The sequence below is a fragment of the Nicotiana tabacum genome, chromosome 13 (genome assembly GCF_000715075.1).
Source record: "Nicotiana tabacum cultivar K326 chromosome 13, ASM71507v2, whole genome shotgun sequence".
Lineage (NCBI taxonomy): Eukaryota > Viridiplantae > Streptophyta > Magnoliopsida > Solanales > Solanaceae > Nicotiana > Nicotiana tabacum.
The window spans coordinates 40,969,553-40,989,052 of NC_134092.1; the positions used below are offsets into that span (position 1 = coordinate 40,969,553).

The 19,500-nt window shown below is 37.6% G+C and overlaps 1 protein-coding gene across 3 annotated transcripts; it reads right to left on the reverse strand.

Moving 5' to 3' along the window:
- Positions 1–116: 116 nt before the first annotated feature.
- On the reverse strand, positions 117–9,528 carry LOC107764010 (serine/threonine-protein kinase STY13). 3 transcript variants are annotated; one of them, XM_016582532.2, is made up of 4 exons: positions 9,160–9,413; positions 8,344–8,406; positions 7,089–8,082; positions 117–789 (listed from the first exon to the last, which is right to left on the reverse strand). In XM_016582532.2, exons 3-4 carry the CDS (start codon positions 7,985–7,987, stop codon positions 450–452), a joined length of 1,239 nt encoding a protein of 412 aa, XP_016438018.2. In that variant the 5' UTR covers positions 7,988–8,082; positions 8,344–8,406; positions 9,160–9,413; the 3' UTR covers positions 117–449. The 3 variants fall into 3 exon arrangements, with proteins under 3 accessions (XP_016438018.2, XP_016438017.2, XP_016438016.2); XM_016582531.2 differs by lacking the exon at positions 8,344–8,406 and having other exon boundaries at positions 9,160–9,528; XM_016582530.2 differs by lacking the exon at positions 8,344–8,406 and having other exon boundaries at positions 9,123–9,412.
- Between the last annotated feature and the right edge of the window lie 9,972 nt (positions 9,529–19,500).

Genomic DNA, 19,500 nt, shown 5'->3' on the forward strand with positions numbered 1-19,500 from the left:
GATTTTAATGACTTCAGTCCTCCAAGCAAAATATGTTACTCTTGCTACCGTATTTCCTGCAATGTAAGATCAAACATTTGGAGCCAACACAGAGATTTGGGTGTGGGCATGGATTAGAGAGTAACTTCTTTAGGACCTTATACATTCAAACTTAATAACAACAAAGGATAAGGTCTACAATGCCATAAAAGGACCGGTATGATACACATCAACCCTCTCTTCTACTACTTATCAGCATCTTAAATCAAAGGAGAAAGGAGGGGGAGGGGGAGGGGGGTTAAAAGGATACAACAATGAAACAAAAAGTTCTCATAACTTACTCCCTTTCCTATCGAACAAAGAAATTATGCCTAATAGATACACATAAAGGACTTAAAATCAGATGTTTTTTTGGCCTTCCCAAAATTCTTTACTCCTGTTCTTACTGCTTCTAGATTCCTCTTCCCACATTAATCAGTAGTCATCGGTTGGCTTATGCAGCACCTAAAACGGGCCTTTCTGACAGTTGTCATGATCTCTGTCTCTGCGACCTCGAGCATTCTGACCACTTGAGAGAATGGTGGCCTATTATCAGGGTTAGCATCCCAGCAGCGGGTCATGATCTCACTTAGGACAGGCAAACAATCATTGGGGATTGCTGGACGAATACCTTTGTTGACAACAGCAAAAGCTGCCTGCACAGCGGTCATTTTCTGGAAGGGAAGCATCCCTGTTATGAGTTCCCACAGAACGATGCCAAAACTATAAACATCGACTTTGTGGGTGTAAGCTCGATGCTGGATCATCTCCCTGCATATCAGAGTAAATGCACTCAAGTAGCCAACAATGAAACATACATGCTAAACGATTTTGGATGTTTTTCTTTTTTTCCAAATGAGAAGAATCCTAATATATTGCAAAACCAGAAGCAAAAATATCTATACTAGGCAGAATTGCTACAACACAGATTTCTCACTAGAAACGTAATTTCCTTTTTCAGATGAATAGAAATCAAAACTAGATTTAACTTATACAGAGTGACTTCACATGCTGGGCAACAACTTTAACTGATATGAAGATTTAGGCAAGACCATTATTTATTTATTTTGGTAATTTAGGCAAGACCATTATTACATTAGTCAAAAAGCATATTTCATATTTTCCTTCAAACAAGACATCCACTAATAAGTTTTAGATAAATCTACCATGACGGTGATGTGCCAATCTCACCCACATTAGCCAACCTAAATATCACCTGAGCAACCTCATGCATCTGTTCTAATCACAAGCATTTCGACACTATTTCTGGAAGCTAGAATCACCATCTTTTTCAGAGAAAATTTCTAAAAGAAATGTCCTAATCGAAACACACAAAAAAAATATAAATCCATTTTTCACATTTTCCAACCAAATGAAAGCTTAAACATAAATCAGGGAATTCGTGGATGTTGGAAATCTGTAGGTACTGCTTTGATTGGGAGATGGAAAGATGGCTAGTTTACTTCAACAGCTGGAGCAGAAGCTACTAGATCTTGACGAGTAACAGCCAGTTCTTTGAAAATCTCAACTTTGAGGAGTTACATTAATTTTCTTTTTCTTTGAGGTAAATAATTTTATTAATGTGGGAAAACTCTCATATACAAGCCGTATACCAAAAAGTAGAGAACCTACACAAATATGGTTATCTATAGATGTCATCCAATCTTCTATATGCATAGGAACTTCATGGGTGCACCAAAAACACTTAGAATAAGAGGTTATTCCTCAAATGTATTTGAGAAGTTGGATTACCACCGGCAATATTGTACGTTGAAATTAGTTATTTTTCTTTGATAGCCGTGGAAACAGCCTCTTGCAGAAATGCAGGGTAAGGCTGCGTACGATAGATCCTTGTGGTCCGACCCTCCCCCGGACCCCGCGCATAGCGGGAGCTTAGTGCACCGGGCTGCCCTTTTAAGTAATTAAAGATGTTATAAATTTATGCACTTAGCCAGTGCATCAGGCATAATTACAAGTTGTGCAAACCCTCTATTGTTTCTAGCATTCCATCTATATCATGTTCAATGACCAGATTGCACCAAAAAGCTAACAAAAAAATACATCTCTGTTTAAGGCTGAGAATGTTTCTCATAGTGCCTTCAAAAATCCTGTTGTTTCTTTCAAGCCAGACAGTCCACCAAATGGCCTGAGGTATGGTATTCGAAGTTCTTAGAGATTTCTTATTAAGCTCCTTTCTTACGTTGAAATCAGTTATGTTAATTGCAATTTAATTATTATAGTTTAAACTCATTTATGTTTTGGTACTTTATTTTTAATAAATTGTGCGCTTCACTTCGCAGTTTTCCACTTAATGTCCCAGGGACCTTGTTTTGGTACTATACAAGGTAACTTTCTACTCCTAAGAACACTCCATGTTCATCTTCCCATATCGTCCATGTGAGTGCCAAAGGAACTACTTCCGGCACTCTACTTCTTAATATCATCTAGCAAGAGGTTGTTGACTGAAATAGAAAATTTTGCAAGTTTTTCTTTTACTTTTTTGGTAAGTAGAAAATTTTGGAAGAATTGGATTCAACTTCCAAGCATCTGGAGTCCTCTTCCTTTCGACTAGCAAATATTGGAATTGTTGCAAAAAGTCGAGACACAAAATGGATGCTCTATTCTACAAAGAGGGAACACTTTTGTGCCTCTCGACCAAGTGTTGATCCATTGTATTTCTAAGAAATAGTTTTTGAAATCCCAAATTTGTCTGATGAGAAATGTGAATTAAAAAGGAGGGGGATCAGCACTTCTGTGCCTCTCAACTCATTCCAACAAGAAGTGATTATCCCTTGTATGTTTAAGAATAGAACTTCTTTAAAACAAGCTTGTCTGACGAGATATGCAAACAAAAGATTAAAAAAGAACCCCCCGGCTGGAAATAAATTATACTCCATGTTCTCCTTTTCATGTCGATTAAGCATACCAATGCCTTAACCCACACGACCATACTTCTAAGTTGTTGATCGGCATGGAAAAATCTAGTAAGGTTGTCCTCTAGATCTAGAACATGGTGTTGGAAATTATCTTGAGTAACACGAGCACCATCTTAGGAAAGAGCGAGCCTGAAAGGTAATCAGTCAACATTATTTTTATCTTTTTGATTGGTCAACATTATTAAAGTAAGGTAAAAGAATGTGGTACGCAGAGACATTGAACAAAATCTGATGTGACAACAGCTAAGTGTAGATGGTAACAACCATGCTAAACAAGACTAGTTATGACCGGGAAACTAAGCAACTAAACCACCAAATGAACGTATCTGTAAGCTTAAGTAACTGAACCATAACTGAATCAGACTATAGAGCGATTGTCGCAACGGTATCCCAACAAAAAGTATTTGAAGGGAAGGTACTCATTCCCGGCCGCTTTCAATAGTGTTCACTGTTGAGTGATTACTCACTACCTAGCTGGAAAAGATGGTCCAGGAGCTGCCTCTCTCCCAGTAAGCACGACAGAATCACCGCTTCTCTCGCAGCTATCTAAATGAATCTACCCTTCTTTATGAACTAAAAAAATCTCAAGAATAGGAGTCCCATTAATAGTTGATGTGCCAAGCTTATGACATTTTCCTGCAGGGAAAATGAAGAAAAGAAGAGCTACCTATCTAGTTGGAAGGATTGAGGAGAATGTCCTTTTGTTTATGGAACAATAGCACTTTCTCCAGCAAAGGTCAATTCATCATAAACCTCAATAAATAAAGTGCTGCTGTATGGGATCAGTAAAATGTGCTAACCTGAAAAGGAAATGCTCCAGGTATGAGGATAAAAGGGAAAGACCCAACCCTCACTCACTTCTTTAGCTTTCCTCCCAAAGACTTCATTAATTCATGCCATGACAGACAACTTCTGTTGTGCTATTCTACTCTCTGAACTTGAGACAAGCAGTAATATCTATTTGAAATCATTTAGGTTGTCAAGACTATGTCAGTGCATTATGAATAAGAGTTGCTAGGCTTTCTATGAAAGCAATTCAAATAAAGTGAGTTAATCTATTTCCCTAGATGTGACAATCTAAGATAGGATACTATATACCAGTCTGCTTCATTTGCGATGAAAGGAAAACTAAAACTAAAATGTTGAAAAGCATATTACTCGTGTGCTTTACCAACAACAATTTTATTTAACCACGTCACATTAAAGGACCAATTGCTGGCCTCATCGAGCTAAAAAACCAATATGAAACCGACATAGACCAGACCTCAAGCAACCAAAAGCATTTTGAATTCTCCACAGATCAATAGTGAGAACACCTAAAACATTTAGTTTCCACGTCTACTCATAGAAAATACACACTGCCTTTCCTCCAACTTTGCAAGGCGAATTCTAATTTGGTCACCTAAAAGTCAGACAGCGATTGGCTCCCACTTTTACTCATTTATGAATTTTGAACCAGCATTCAATCTTCCTTCTAAAATTCTTGTCCAAAAGAATGTTCACAAACAGATCTACAAAGAAAGGAATTAAAGGCACTACTTCAAGTTTCCTGTTAATTCAACCTTCCATAAGAAGCACGAAAGCAGAAAGATATTCATCAGCATACTCAACGTGATATATTCTCAGAACTCACATTTCAATACAGAAAAGTCTCAGCACGAATGATAATGAATAGAGTACAAATCAAACAAGCTGGATCCGATTAAAATATCCATTTTTCTACTTCCATCTTTCGAAATGGGGAAACAAATATTGGAGCATAGTCTGCCTCTCTCTATCTAGTCATTAATAAGGACATGCAATGAAAGAAAGCTCAACTTTTTAAGTTAAAATGGCTAAAACTACCAAAATGGCTAATGTTTCACAAAGTATTACTAGCAACGAGTTATGATCTGAGATTTAGAGAAGGTCTTATGTTCTTATCTTTGTACACAGAAGAAATTACCTATTGCTTCCTTGTATTAAAGTTTACCATAAACTTGAAGCGTCCTTGCATACAATATTATATAACTTCCTCCTGTCTCATTTTATATGGTGGTATTCAACTCTAAGTACAATTTATGACGTTAATTTGACTTAGAAATTATATTAGTCATAGTAGAAGAAAATATCAAAGTTATGGTTAAAAACTTAGTTTTATAGAGAGACCATCAAATCAAAGCTCAAAATTTTAATAGCTAAAAGAACTAAAATTCTTGAAAGTTGTGAAAATTGCATGGAATAATATCAAACATTTTGGGAAATGGAAAGAGTGTCAGAAATTGGAACGGAGAAAGGGAGTTGTAGACATATCAAATCAAGAAAAGGAATTTTTTTTATGAATAGGTAGCAACTTAACTGTACTGCAGACTAGTTGCATTAGGAGGAAGGCAGATTTCCAAAGAAAGTACAACTTGTTATTCTTCTTGGAGAGTTGCACCATAGAGACTGTTAAAGCACCTCCTTTGATAATTAGGGAGCACTCCCCTTTGGTTATGCTCTATTGAAAATTACATCAGAAAGTCGCACTCTAGATCTTTTTGCTCCAAAAAGAAATTTAGGAAAAGAACACAATTGGCTAATTGCATACTTAAGTACCAAAGTCAATTTCCAGAAACAATTAACAATTTGCTGTTGAAAAGTAGTCGAAACACTTAATAGTGAAACATTCAATTTTTTTTTCTTAATAAGAAATGAACTACTGAAAAGTCTTTACAATTAGAATCTTCACCTAACTAACATCTCTTTCTATTTCTTATTTCTTTTTTCCTTTTTTGGTAAAAAAAAAGAAGTAATTGTACATGACACTCCTAAATAGCTTTTAATTAATCCTGGACAGATTACATTGTAGTATATCCATAGTGTAAAGTACAGCACTTCAATTATTAACCGGAAATAGTGGAGCGCAACACACAGAATAAGCGTGTTATACACTCAGTTGTAGGCAGGGTATATAGATGGTTTAATGGTATTACCATTCCATATTTCAAGGAGAAAAAGTTCAAAAAATAGCTCAAGGGAAAATGCTCCCTATCAAGCACACACTAACTTTCAACCTAGAAAAAGGAATGCAACACGCTGTTGTTGAGGCATAGGTTGTAGTTACATAGAAAATCGCACTCTAGCTCTTTTTACTCCAAAAGAAATTTAGTTAAAGAACATTACTGCATATTCTTAATACCAAATTCAATTTTCAAACACAGCCAGAATTAGTGTGGGATTGAGGCATAGTTGTTGTAGTTGTAGTTATAGTTGTATGAAGTATGAACTACCATCCCCTGTTACTTTTTATTCTTCAGTAAAAAGCAATTTGTTTCTAATCTTTAGCAATTTGCTGATGGAAAGTATTCAAAACAATAACTGATAGTGAAATATTCTAACTTTTTTTTTTTCTTAATAAGTAATGAACTACTGAGAAGTCTTTACAGTTAGAGTCTTTACCCAACTGATGTCTCTTCCCTTTTTTACCCGTTTTCCCCCTTTTATTTCCTTTTTTTCTTTTCTTGTGAAAAAGTAATTTTACAAGACACCAGTGATTAATTTTTAATATTCAAATATGAAATAATTGGCCAGATTAAATTGCAGTACATCCATGATCCATACAATACTTTCAATTATTAACGGCCAGAAACAGTGGAGCGCAGCACACGGAATAAGCATGTTATACATTCAAGTTAAGGTGGAGTACACAGAAGGGATAGTGGTGTTGCCTTTCCATAGTTCAAGGAGAAAAGGTACAAAAACAAAAATAGCTCAAGGGAAAATGCTCCCTATTAAGCGCACATTACCTTTCAATTTTGAAAAAGATATGCAACATGCTGTTATATTTCAGACCATCGAGAGAAGGTTATATTACGGATTTATTGTCCAAGCAAATATATCATGCTGAACAAACATATTTCTGTTTGCAGCCATTCCTCTTTTTTCTTCGTAAGTAGAAGGTTGTACCGTATAGGCACGAATATCTAACATATATGAATCAAATATACTTAGCATGAGGACGTTGGAAACTATAAAACTAACACAAAAAAAGATGAAGTATTCCAAAGAGAGTGAAACAGCTAACATAGCTCTGTTAAGGGGTAATGCCGAAGACCATAGACAGGAATAAGATAAGATGATTTAATAAGGCTGCTAGAGAGTCCAGACACTTACGGAGCCATCCAGCGGTATGTTCCAGTCTCTGGTGTCATTCCTTCAGTCTGCACTTCAATACGAGCAACCCCAAAATCTGCAATCTTGATCGACTTGTCCGCAGAAATCAGTAGATTGTCAGATTTCAGGTCACGGTGTATCAGATTCAGGCCATGTACATATTCCATCCCCCTTGCCACGTCTAATGCCTGCTTCACCGCTAACTTCAAGGGCACTGATCGATTTTGTCTCCTGGCCAGAAACTGACGCACTGATCCCCCTTTCGCATATTCAGTCACAATACACCAGACCATAGGTTTACGGCATCCACCAATAAAACGCACTATGTTTGGATGCTTCAACCTTGCCAACATCATGACTTCCTGCTGAAATGCCTGCTCCATCAACTGAGCTCTCTCAAGATCATTTTCTGGCCTCTCTAGAAGCTTGATAGCAACATCCTCACCATTGTATGTTCCCTTGTAGAGTTTCCCAAAAGCCCCCTGAGCAAAAGCTGGACCCATGTTTAGCTTCCTCAAATCAATTGTCCACTCATCATAATTCTCAAGCCCGTCGGTAGGAAATCGAGGATCCATCAAAGCTTGAGCTAGGGCATCATCACTCAACCCTTGAGAAACTCTCCCCCTATTTACACTAGCTGCTGTGGTATAGTTATTGCGGACGCGCTTGAGGCCCGGGTGGTTTAAAATACGTGTGTGGGAACCATTTGATCCAACACTGCTGTTATCCGTTGACATCGCAACCGAACCTCCACCAATGCTCATTTGCAAGCTCCCATAACTGTCGATTGACATGTTTGAACCCTCGCCAAGCTTATGGTAAAAATTTTGAGTGATGCCATAATTATCATGGTTCTCATTTAAGTCGATAAGTCCTGCGAACTTTGGAGCCTCCAACATTTTCTCTGATAAATCTGCTGCAGCACAAAAGCTTCAAGTCTAGCTTATTTATACTGCATGAAGATTGGCACAGTCAAACTTCACTCTCCATAATCCTGTGAAAACAATATGAAAAAGACAGAAGGTCATTTTTTTTGAAAACCCAATTCAGAAAACCCTCCTTTCCCACTTCTTAACCCAGAATGCTATTACCAGTAGATTAAGGGACAATAACTACACAAAGATTAGCGCCCAAGGGTGTGGCCTAGTGGTCAATGAAGTGGGTGAGAACCATGAGGTCTCAGGTTCAAATCCCAGCGGAGGCAAATACTAGGTAATTTCTTCCCATCTATCCAAGCCTTGGTAGATAGAGTTACCTGGTACCTGTTGCTGGTGGGAAGTGGCAGGTATCCCGGGGAATTAGTCGAGGTGCGCGCAAGCTGGCCCGGACACCACGGTTATCAAAAAAAAAAAAATACACAAAGATTAATTTTTCAAACTTAATGAAATTAAAGAGTCAATCGATCATTCCAAATTACTGGGGGACGAATACATGAATCTTCTTTACCCATTAAGCTCTACTCACCTCCATTTTACACAAATACTAAACGAGTCGTCTTTTAACGCAAATTAGAGCTTCTTTAAAACCAGGATCCTCCAAATATTTCACTTATCCTTACACAGACATGCAAGTCTCCAACACAATTACGCAAACACCACACAAAATATAAGTGTAAAACAAACAACTAAACCTCCAAATATTTCACTTATCCTTACACAGACATAAAACTTTCTTAAAACATACAAACACAAAAGATAAATCATCAAGTACATAAAAATCTATTTGAAAAACTAAAAATAATTAAAACCACACATTTTCCCCTCTGCAATTTTCTTCCAGAGCTAGGGGTTAAATTGTAATTTCCCAAAAACGCGTCCATTTCTGTTTCCAGCTCAAACTCTCATATACAGGTGTTTGGAATTTTTAACTATAAGCATCAAAAGAATAGCTCTACTCCAGCTCAAAATTAACAAAAAATAAACAAATTAAAAACAAGCATAAAATCCCCATTATTAATAAATAAATAAAATTTAAAAAAAATCAATTAATTTTGGTGATCTGAGAGTAAAATCGAGGAGAAAATGATAAATTTACTTTGATCAAAGAGGGAGCTTGACTTTGCAAAACTTACTGTTCCAACTCCTAACACCCGATCGATTCTGAAGCTGTACACAAACTCCACCACGCGCAGCTCCACCGAGTTGAACCCACTCACCTCCACCGGCAGACAAACAACAACGTATAGACAAGTAGTAGTAGTAGTAGTAGTAGTAGTAGTAGTAGAATAAAGAAGAAGAAAAAGAACGCAGAGGAAACACACACACACACACACACACACACACACAAAATGATGAATGAATGAATATTGTCTTTGTCTTAGCTATAGGGGTCTTCGTCTCTCTTTTTTCTCTTTACTCGGACGGAGAGGGGGAAGACCTATTGTATAGTCGCTCGTATTCTCAACCAATATGTTGGGTGGGGTTGGAAATAATGTGTCCGTAGAAATAACATCATCTTTGACTGCTATGACTTTTGTGCTTACTATGGACGTTCCATTGACCGGGTCAATTGACCCAATAATGAATAAAATTTGAGGTTTTGGAGGATAAGTATAGAAATAGAGATTTGAATTCAAAAAGGAATACGAAATTAAGGAAAAATTCCACCTTAGTTTTAAATTTAAAATTTATCGTATCATTTCATTGGACATATTTTTACCATTATAACTACAAACCACGAACAAACGAACATCGGTGAAGTAGTGACGAGGTTCAAATCATGTGATACTCACTAACCAAATAAACTTATACAGTCATAACAATTCGCAACAAGAATATAACAGGTGCAATATCATCAAATATCAAATCAGGAGATATCAACTTAAGATGAAACATTCAACCTTGACTAACTAGTCATCATCATATAACAAAGGAATCGAATAGCATATTAGAATTCAACATAGAAAGTATATAGAATGCATAACAAGGCATAAAAGATTCACTCGTATGGTTAAACTTCTACCCTCATGCTCAAAAATCATTATCATCGGATTATATATCGGAATCAACCAATATCTGTCAATTTATCACAATCAGCGTGTATGACATCAAGAGAGAAACATGAGAGGTCGACCCTCGGTGGATGGATCCAAATCTACACAATGCACAATATAGTACTCGTGCAAAACAATAGCAATATCATATTATCTGCACGGTAAAGACCTTGTGCTACAACATCCAATACCGTATATAATATCCGCACGGAAGAGACCTCATTCCATTTTCAAATCATTTCCGCTTAATATGTCCAATTGTGCCATAATCATAACAATTCGAAATAACATTTCATCTCAACAGACACATGTTCGCATTAATCAAAAAAAGGTGCACAAGGACATAACAATATAGTTCGGATGTGTGCTCAATATGTGAAGCATGACTATAGATAAATCAATTATAGCAATAATTTCACAAATAGCCCGTCTTGGCCAATTAAGAGATAATAATCCTAAACATGGTCACTAGCATGAAACGATAAGCTCATGTAGTCATACAAATAATTAAACTTGAATCATAAAAAGCAAAAAACCTAAGTAAGACATAATAGAAGGCTAAAGTCTAAGCGACGTATATGCGGGTGCTATGTATGATTCATGACTGGATTAGATTATCAAATATCAAATCAGGAGATATCAGCTTAACATGAAAAATTCAACCTTGACTAGCTAGTCATCATCACATAACAAAGGAATCGAATAGCATGTTAGAATTCAACATAGAAAGTATATAGAATGCATAACAAGGCATAAAGGATTCACTCGTATGGTCAAACTTCTACCTTCATGCTCAAAAATCATTATCATCGGATTTTATATCAGAATCAACCAATATCTGTCAATTTATCATAATCCGCGTGTATGACATCAAGAGAGAAATATGAGAGGGCGACCCTCGGGGGATGGATCCAAATCTACACACTGCACAATATAGTACTCATGCAAAACAATAGCAATATCATCTTATCTGCACGGTAAAGACCTTGTGCTACAACATCCAATACCATATACAATATCCGCATGGAAGAGACCTCATTCCATTTTCAAATCATATCCGCTTAATATGTCCAATTGTGCCATAATCATAACAATTCGAAATAATATTTCATCTCAAGAGACACATGCTCACATTAATCAAAAAAGGTGCACAAGGACATAATAATAATATAGTTCAGATGTGTGCTCAATATGTAAAGCATAACTATGGATAAATCAATTATAGCAATAATTTCACAAATAGCCCGTCTTGGCCAATTAAGAGATAATAATCCTAAACATGGTCACTAGCATGAAAAGATAAGCCCATGTAGTCATACAAATGATTAAACTTGAATCATAAAAAGCACAAAATCTAAATAAGGCGTAATAGAAGGCTAAAGTCTAATCCGGTCATGAATCATACATAGCACCCGCATTGTCATGACCCAAACTAATCTCTGTCGTGATGGCGCCTATCGTGGAACTAGGCAAGCCGACTCATTTCCAAAACAAACCGATAGTTTCATTTTAAAGATAAGTTCAATGTTATTTAACATAAAAACCTTCGTAAAAGAGTTCAAATCAAAATAAAAGTGCGGAAGAAAAAGCCCGGCATTGGGGTGTCACTAGTCATGAGCATCTACTATAATCTGTCTAACAATACCAAGGCTAACTCAGTCTGAAAAATAGCTTAATACAACTAGAGGAAGATAAGAGGGAGAAGAACATGGACTGTGATCGCCAAAAGCTACCTTGTTATCTCCAAGAAAATCTGCAACCAGAACACTCAATAACCGCTACTGTGTCCAACTGCACCTAAATCTGCACACAAGGTGCGGGGAGTAACGTGAGTACGCCAACTCAGTAAGTAACAATAATAAATAAATACTAAGTAGTAGTGACGAGTAATAAAGCATATAACATTCATATCGGAAAATCTCAGTAAAACACCACATGCTTTTAAAATCAGGATTTGAATCAAAACATCTCGTTTAACCCAGTTCCAGAAAAAAAATCATTTAAAGATATTTTTCAACAGTTTTCAGACAGAGAAAAAATGCAAAGGTGAGCAAAATAATGAAATAAAAAACAGCCCCCGGACAAAACATCACTCATATACAGCCCCTCGAGCAAACCTCACAGTCACTCGTGCTACTCGGGCATACCTCACAATCACTCTTGCCACTCGGGCATACCTCACAATCACTCATGCCTCCCAGTCACTCAGCACTCGACACTCGCACTCAGTAGGTACCTGTGCTCACTGGGGGTGTGTACAGACTCTGGAGGGGCTCCTTTGGCCCAAGAGCTATAATCTGCACGGACAACTCACGTGCTATAATAATAAAGTATGTTGCAGGTGGGCATCCCCAATCCACACTCATTCTCACAATCAGGCCCTCAGCCTCACTCAGTCATAAACCTCTCAAGCCATTCGGGCATTTCAGTAAAAACAGGGCGTTCGGCCCAAAACAACATTTATATGCATCAAAATAGAGTCATAAAACTAAGTTATGCAGTAAACAAGTATAATCATGACTGAGTATAGATTTTCAATCAAAAACAATGAGAGGATAGTGAGAAAAGGCCCTCTAAATGTCCAAATAGCACTGGCACAAGGCCCAACACATGGCATTCAGCCCAATTTACAGAAACTCTTTCTAAAACATATAAGTATCACATAGTTTCAACAAAATATGCAACTTTACAGTTGCTACGGGACTGACCAAGTCAAAATCCCCAATGGTGCACGGCCACACGCCCGTCACCTAGCATGTGAGTCACCTCAAAGTAATAAAATGATACGATATCCGGGGTTTCATACCCTCAGGACTAGATTTACAATCGTTACTTACTTCAAGCTATGAAATTCTTATTATGCAATGTCCTTTCCTCGTGAATTGGTCTCCAAATGCCTCGAATCTGGTCATAAATAATTCATTTTAGTCAATAAAATTCATTGGAATTAATTCCATAAGAAAATAATAATTTTCCATAAAAATCCAAAAATTAGCTCGAAAATTGCCCGTGGGGCCCACATCTCGGAACTCGACAAAAGTTACAAAATCCAGAAGCACATTCAACCACGAGTCTAACCATACTAATTTTACCAAAATTCAATCCCAACTCGACCCTCAAATCTTCAATTTAAACAAGTGGGTTTTCAAATTTTTCCAACTCAATTTACCAATTAAATGATAAAAACAATCATGGATTCGGGTAATTTAACCAATATTGAGTTAAGAACACTTACCCCGTTATTTTCTCTGAAAATCACTCAAAAATCGCCTCAATCCGAGCTCCAAATCGTCAAAAACTGAAAATGGGACAAAGTCCCATTTTCAGAACTTAAACTCACTGCCTAGGCTTTTCTTCTTCGCGAACGCGGTCAGTGCCTGGCGTTCGCGAAGCGCAAAATAGCTCCCGTCCAAATTTCCTCCTTCGCGAACGCGACATCACCCTCGCGTTCGCGAAGCACAATATGCCTCTGTCTCAATGCCTTCTACGCGAACACATTCAACCCATCGCGAACGCGATGCTTCGTTCCCCCTCACTACGCGAACGCGACACCCCCTACGTGAATGCGTAGACCAATTGCCTGGGGTCCTCGGTTGCTTCCTCTCTTCTTCGCGAACGCGTAACACTTCTCGCGTTCGCAATACACACCCAGTCCACCCTTCGCGAACGCGAAGAGAAAATATTGCCAGCCTCTCAGTTCCTCTTCGCGAACGCGAGACTCCACTCGCGAACGCGTCGAAGGAAACCAGATGGTGCATCAGAAAAATTCCAGCAGAGTTCCAAGTCCATAATCCAACCCGTTAACCATCTGAAACTCACCCGAGCCCCTCGGGACCTCAACCAAATATACTACCAAGTCCTAAAACATCATACGGATTTAGCCAAACCCTCAAATCACCTCAAACAACGCTAAAACCATGAATTACACCACAATTCAAGCCTAATGAACTTTGAAATTTCTAATTTCTACAAATGACTCCGGAACCTATCGCATTTCAAGCCTAATTCCTCTACGGACCTTCAAATAATATTCCGTACATGCTCCTAAGCTCAAAATCATCATACAGAGCAATTTGAATTATCAGAATTTGAATCCGAGATCGTTTACACATAGGTCAATATCCGGTTGACTTTTCCAACTTAAGTTTCTACTTAAGAGACTAAGTGTCTCAATTCACTCTGAAACCACTCCGGTCTCGAACCAACTAACCCAATATAACATAATATAGCTGAATAACACAAAAAAGTATAAATGGAAAAAATAGGGCTGCAACTCTCGAAACGACCGATCGGGTCGTTACAAGCATATACGTCGCTTAGACTTTAGCCTTATATTATGCCTTATTTAGATTTTATGATTCAAGTTTAATCATTTGTATGACTACATGAGCTTATATTTTCATGCTAAGAGATAATAATCCTATACGTTGCTTCTCACACATTCCAAATAGACAAGTAAGGTCAAATCCTAAGGGTTATTCCCTCATAACAAGATTAAGCAAGATACTTTCCTTAACATGCGCAAATGAACCTTCCAAAATCGCCTTCCCTTTAGAAATCACTTTTGACCGAATCAAATCTAGCTAGATATCACTTAATAATGTTAAACAATATCATAGGAATCAATTCCAAACAATAAAGTTTTAATTTTTAATCAATTCTCAAAAAATCAACAAAAGTTAACCCCGGGCCTACATGGTCAAAATCTGAGTCAAGGGGTAGATACCGACTACCCATAACCATATGAGTCCAAATATATGTTTGATTTTCAAATCCAAGTCCAAATCATGGCTCAAAACCTCAAATTTCATTCTCTTAAAATGTAGGTAAAACCCCCAAATTTCATCTCAAAATTCCCATGTTTTAGGTGTTAATAATCTATGTAGATATTTGAAATTAACTATAAATGAGTAAAATTACTTACCCTAAAGTCTTGTATTAAAATCCATTAGCAAAATCGCCCCCTCTCCAAGTCTAGGGTTTAAAATACGAGAATGAGCTTAAATCCCAAAATTTCAACTTCTAACTCAGCTGTAGATGTTGTATTTGTGACCCGGGACTTGCATCGCAAATGCAAAAAATTCACCTGACCTTGCCATGTCGCAACTTGCAAAGGTCCCCTCAGAAGCACCTAACCGCAAAATCCGATACAATACCTCGCAAATGCAAGGTCCTCCCAGCATTACCAGGTTGCAAAAGCGATGACCACTTTGCAAATGAGATGGTTGCAATTGCAACCCTTCTATCGCAATTGCGACACTCTGGAACCAGTAACAACTCAGCACTTCTACAAACATGCTCCGCGTGATTTGAAACTCACCCGAGCCCTTCAAGACCCCCGTCCAATCATACCAAGAAGTCCATAAACACTAGCCAGACATATCCAAAGCTCTCAAACACATACGAGATCATGACATCTATGAATCAAGAATCAAATCACAAGTTGCACTTCTCTTAAGTTCAAGAACTTCCAAGCTTCTAACCAAGCATCTGATTCAAGCCTAAATATTCCAGATCACAATCAAACTTTGCACACAAGTTCCATACAACAAAAGGAACCTATTCCCAAGTTTCACAACAACATTCATAGCTGGTATCATGAAAGTCAACTATTCGTTAAATTTAAGAACTCTCCAGTACTTTAATTTGCCAACTTTCGACAAATAAGCTCAAATCCTCTAGGAACCTCCAATCTAAATCCGAACATATTCCTAAGTCAAAAATTACCATACAAGCCTATTGGAACCATTGAATCACCATTTCGAGGTAGTTTACACAAAAGTCAAAACCTTGATCAAATTTTGTTGGTGCTCGGATTGGTTTCACATTGGTTTTTGGGAAGGTTCAGATTTTGCTGGTGCTGCAGACCTCGTAATTGCAAAGGTCTACCTTGCGGTGCCTTGATCACATTTGCAATGGGTAACTGAGAAGGCCAGCTTCGTATTTGCAAAGTTGGTGTCGCAATTACGGACGGAAGTCTGCATTTGCAATACAGATGCATTTGCTAGCTTCCTGGTTGCAATTGTGATGTTTGAAGGTGAGGGAGCATGTTCGCTTTTGCAAGCCACTTCTCGCATTTGCGAGGTTCCCAATTGCGAACTTCTGGTCGTAATTGCGACTACTGCAGATGACTATATTGAGGGAATTTCGGGATTGACTTATTATCTCATATTTTGAACTCTAAACTTGGAGAGGGGAGATTGTTGGAGGGGATTTTCACACAAAGCAAGATGGTGAATGATTTCTAATTGATTTTGATATCATATCTTGTTTTCCTATAAATTACTATACCTAAATTATGGTAATAACCTGATAGGTCATTTATAGTTTAACCCCTCAATTCTATGTTTCGAAACATTGATTAGCTCCATTTAGCCTTTCTCGATTTGCGTGCATAATCTATGTCTTTTCCGAAAGTTTTTATGTGGAAAATTAACGAAAATGCAAAATCGTGCTTTAAAACTCATTTGAGTTGACTTCGGTCAACGTTTTGAGCAAACAGACCTGGGTCTGTATTTTGATGGTCCCGGTGGGTCCGTATCGTGATTTGGGACTTGGACGTATGTCCGTAATGAAATTTGAAAGTCCCTAGCTTGAATTATCGTCATTTGTTGAAAACTAGAAGTTTAAAGATTTAAAGAAATCCCAAATTTGACTTTGTTGCTACCGGGTTCGGATCTTGGTTCTGGAACTTGGTATAAGTTTATTATAGTATTTATGACTTGTTTGCAAATTTTGGTGTGAAACAGAGTTGATTTGACATGATTCGGACGTCCGGTTGTTAAATTGAAACTTCTTAAGTTTCATTGAAAATCTCATTCGTTTTGGTATCTGATTCATAGTTCTCGGTGTTATTTTGGTATTTTGATCGCTCAAGCGAGTTCGTATGATGTTCTTGGACTTGTTTTCATGTTTCGTTTGGAGCCCCGAGGGCTCGGGTGAGTTTCAGATAGGCTTTGGAGTGGTTTTGGACTTAGGAAAAATAGCTGGTGTATCTGTTTCTGGTGAAGGCCTCACATCTCGCAATTGCGAGGTCTGAGTTCGCATTTGCGAAGGTTTCCAAGTCTGATGGGTTCGCATTGGTGAACCCAGTGTTCACATTTGCGAAGTATACATGGGGAGAGCTTCTTCGCATTTGCGATCATCATGGTCGCATTTGCGAAGGGTCCATTGTTCGCAATTGCGAACTATTCATCGCAATTGCAACAACAGAGATAGAAGGACTTCACATTTGTGAGTGGTTCTTCGCATTTGTGGAGTTCACAATTGCAAACCGCAGGTCGGAAATGCAACATCTGCGACTAGACAAATAGCTAAGGGACGGGATTTTTGAGTTCATTCTTATATTTTTGAACCCTAGACTCGGTAGGAGACAACTTGGAGCGGGGATTTTTACCTACAAACCTTGGTTAAGTGATCCTAATCTATTTCTAATCATATTCCATCAACTTATCTTATATTTTAACATCAAAATCATGTGAATCAAGGTAGAAATTTATGAAACTTTGTCAAGCTTTTGAAAAATGAGAAATTGGATTTTGAGAGTCGATTTGGACTCAGATTTTGAAACTAATCACATATATGAACTCGTGGAATCTTGGGTAGACAAAATCTACCATTGGACCCAGGTTTTGATCGGGCAAGCCCCGGGTTGACTTTTGTTGACGTTTTGGGAAAAGTGTAAAAATCTTAACTTTATCTATTGCAATTGAATTCTCTAGCATTGTTTGATGTTATTGAGTCGATTTTGGTCAGATTTGAGCTGTGTGGAGGCAGACTTTAAGGGAAAAGCTATTTTCGAGTTGTGAATTGGCCTATTTGAGGTAAGTGGTTTGCCTAATTTTGTATGATTATTATCACATTGAGGTTGAAGTTGGAAATTGTTGAGATATCTTTCATTGTTGAGTATTCCTCATTCATTTTATTGTTGTTGAGATTCTTATACACATTGTGATTGAGCCAAGAGGTATATGTTGTGATAATATCGGTATTGTTGATTTTGGCAAGTATTGTGGCATATGGGCACATATGGTGTGAATTGATTATTGTGTTGTGATATTGATACACATGCAGTGGTATAAGGATATGGGTTGATCACATGCAATAAGATAAGGTGGAATTGATACGCGTGTTTCTAGTAAGGGAATTACTTGAAGCCACGTGGTGAGATAAGGGGCCTAAAACACGTGTAGCTATTTCAGGAAAATAATTTTTTAAAATAAATGCAAGGCTCACGCGGTGATATAAGGAATTGGTGTTGCTTGTAGTAATTGTGATGTGTAAGAGCTGTGTACGCAAGGTGACGAGTGTGTAAAAGTGGAAATTACCAATTTTTAGCTATGTAAATTCCTTTCATGTCTCAATTGAGTTACTTAACATGTTATAGTCATCATTTTTAGTCTAATTTCACGTGTCTACTTGTCTTATCTCTTACTTGCTAGTTGCTCTACATATTTAGTTGAAATTCTTGTTTCTCTTATTCCATATTCATTATTTAACTATTGAATTATTTACTTGAAATTGTTATTTCTTGGAATATCTTGTTGTGGAAATTAGTATCGAGTTGCAAAGGCAGTGATTCCTATTGAGGCAAAGTGTTAAGTTGTTAAATATCATTCTATTGAGTTATTCTTCCAGTTGTTATTTGTTGAGACTTTATGTACATTGTGGTTGAGCCGTGGGCTCCTTATAGTGAAATTCTGTTATTGTTTGGTTTCTCTGGCAAATTGTGATATTGGGCACTTGAGGTGCTATATGTGATATGTTGTGAATTGATACACATGAGGTGGTATAAGGTCTGGGTGTTGAAATGCATGCGGTGAGATATGGTGGATTTGATACACGTGGCTAGTAGGGAAACTATTAGAATCCATGCGGTGTGATAAGGTGGGCTAAAACGTGGGATGCTATTTCGGAAAAAATAAATTTTAAAACTCAATGTAAAGGCTCCCGCGATGATATAAGGAAAGATTGTGATTTATTTTTGTGATTTGAGACTACGAGGCGGTACCTCGGTAGTGACTCTTATTGACACTTCCTTATTCTATGTACTTGTCTCTGATCGTTGTTTTCTTGGCATACTATTAATTATCTTTTCTCCGTGTTGCACTATTTGCTTAGTTCTGTATAGCTAATCTTGTTATACTATTCCTTGTTTAAATTTCAATACTGTCTTTATTACACTGCCTATATTTGTTCAATCTTTTATTTATTTCTAGTAGAGACCTGACCTGACCTCGTCAGTACTCTATCGAGGTTAGACTTGGCACTTACTGGGTACCGTTGTGGTGTACTCATGCTACTCTTCTGCACATTTTTTTGTGCAGATCCAGGTACTTCTTACTAGCCCAGGCATTAGTTGGGATTCTACTGCAGAGACTTCAAGGTATACCTACTGCGTCCGCAGGCCTCGGAGTCCCC

What these genes read in the sequence shown, in the direction of transcription:
- LOC107764010 (XM_016582531.2), bottom strand. Translation starts at nt 7,987, where the DNA reads ATGTTGGAGGCTCCAAAGTTCGCAGGACTTATCGACTTAAATGAGAAC. An exon ending in ACATACCGCTGGATGGCTCC is followed by an intron (nt 790 to 7,088) that starts GTAAGTGTCTGG and finishes TCTGATATGCAG; the next exon opens with GGAGATGATCCAGCATCGAG.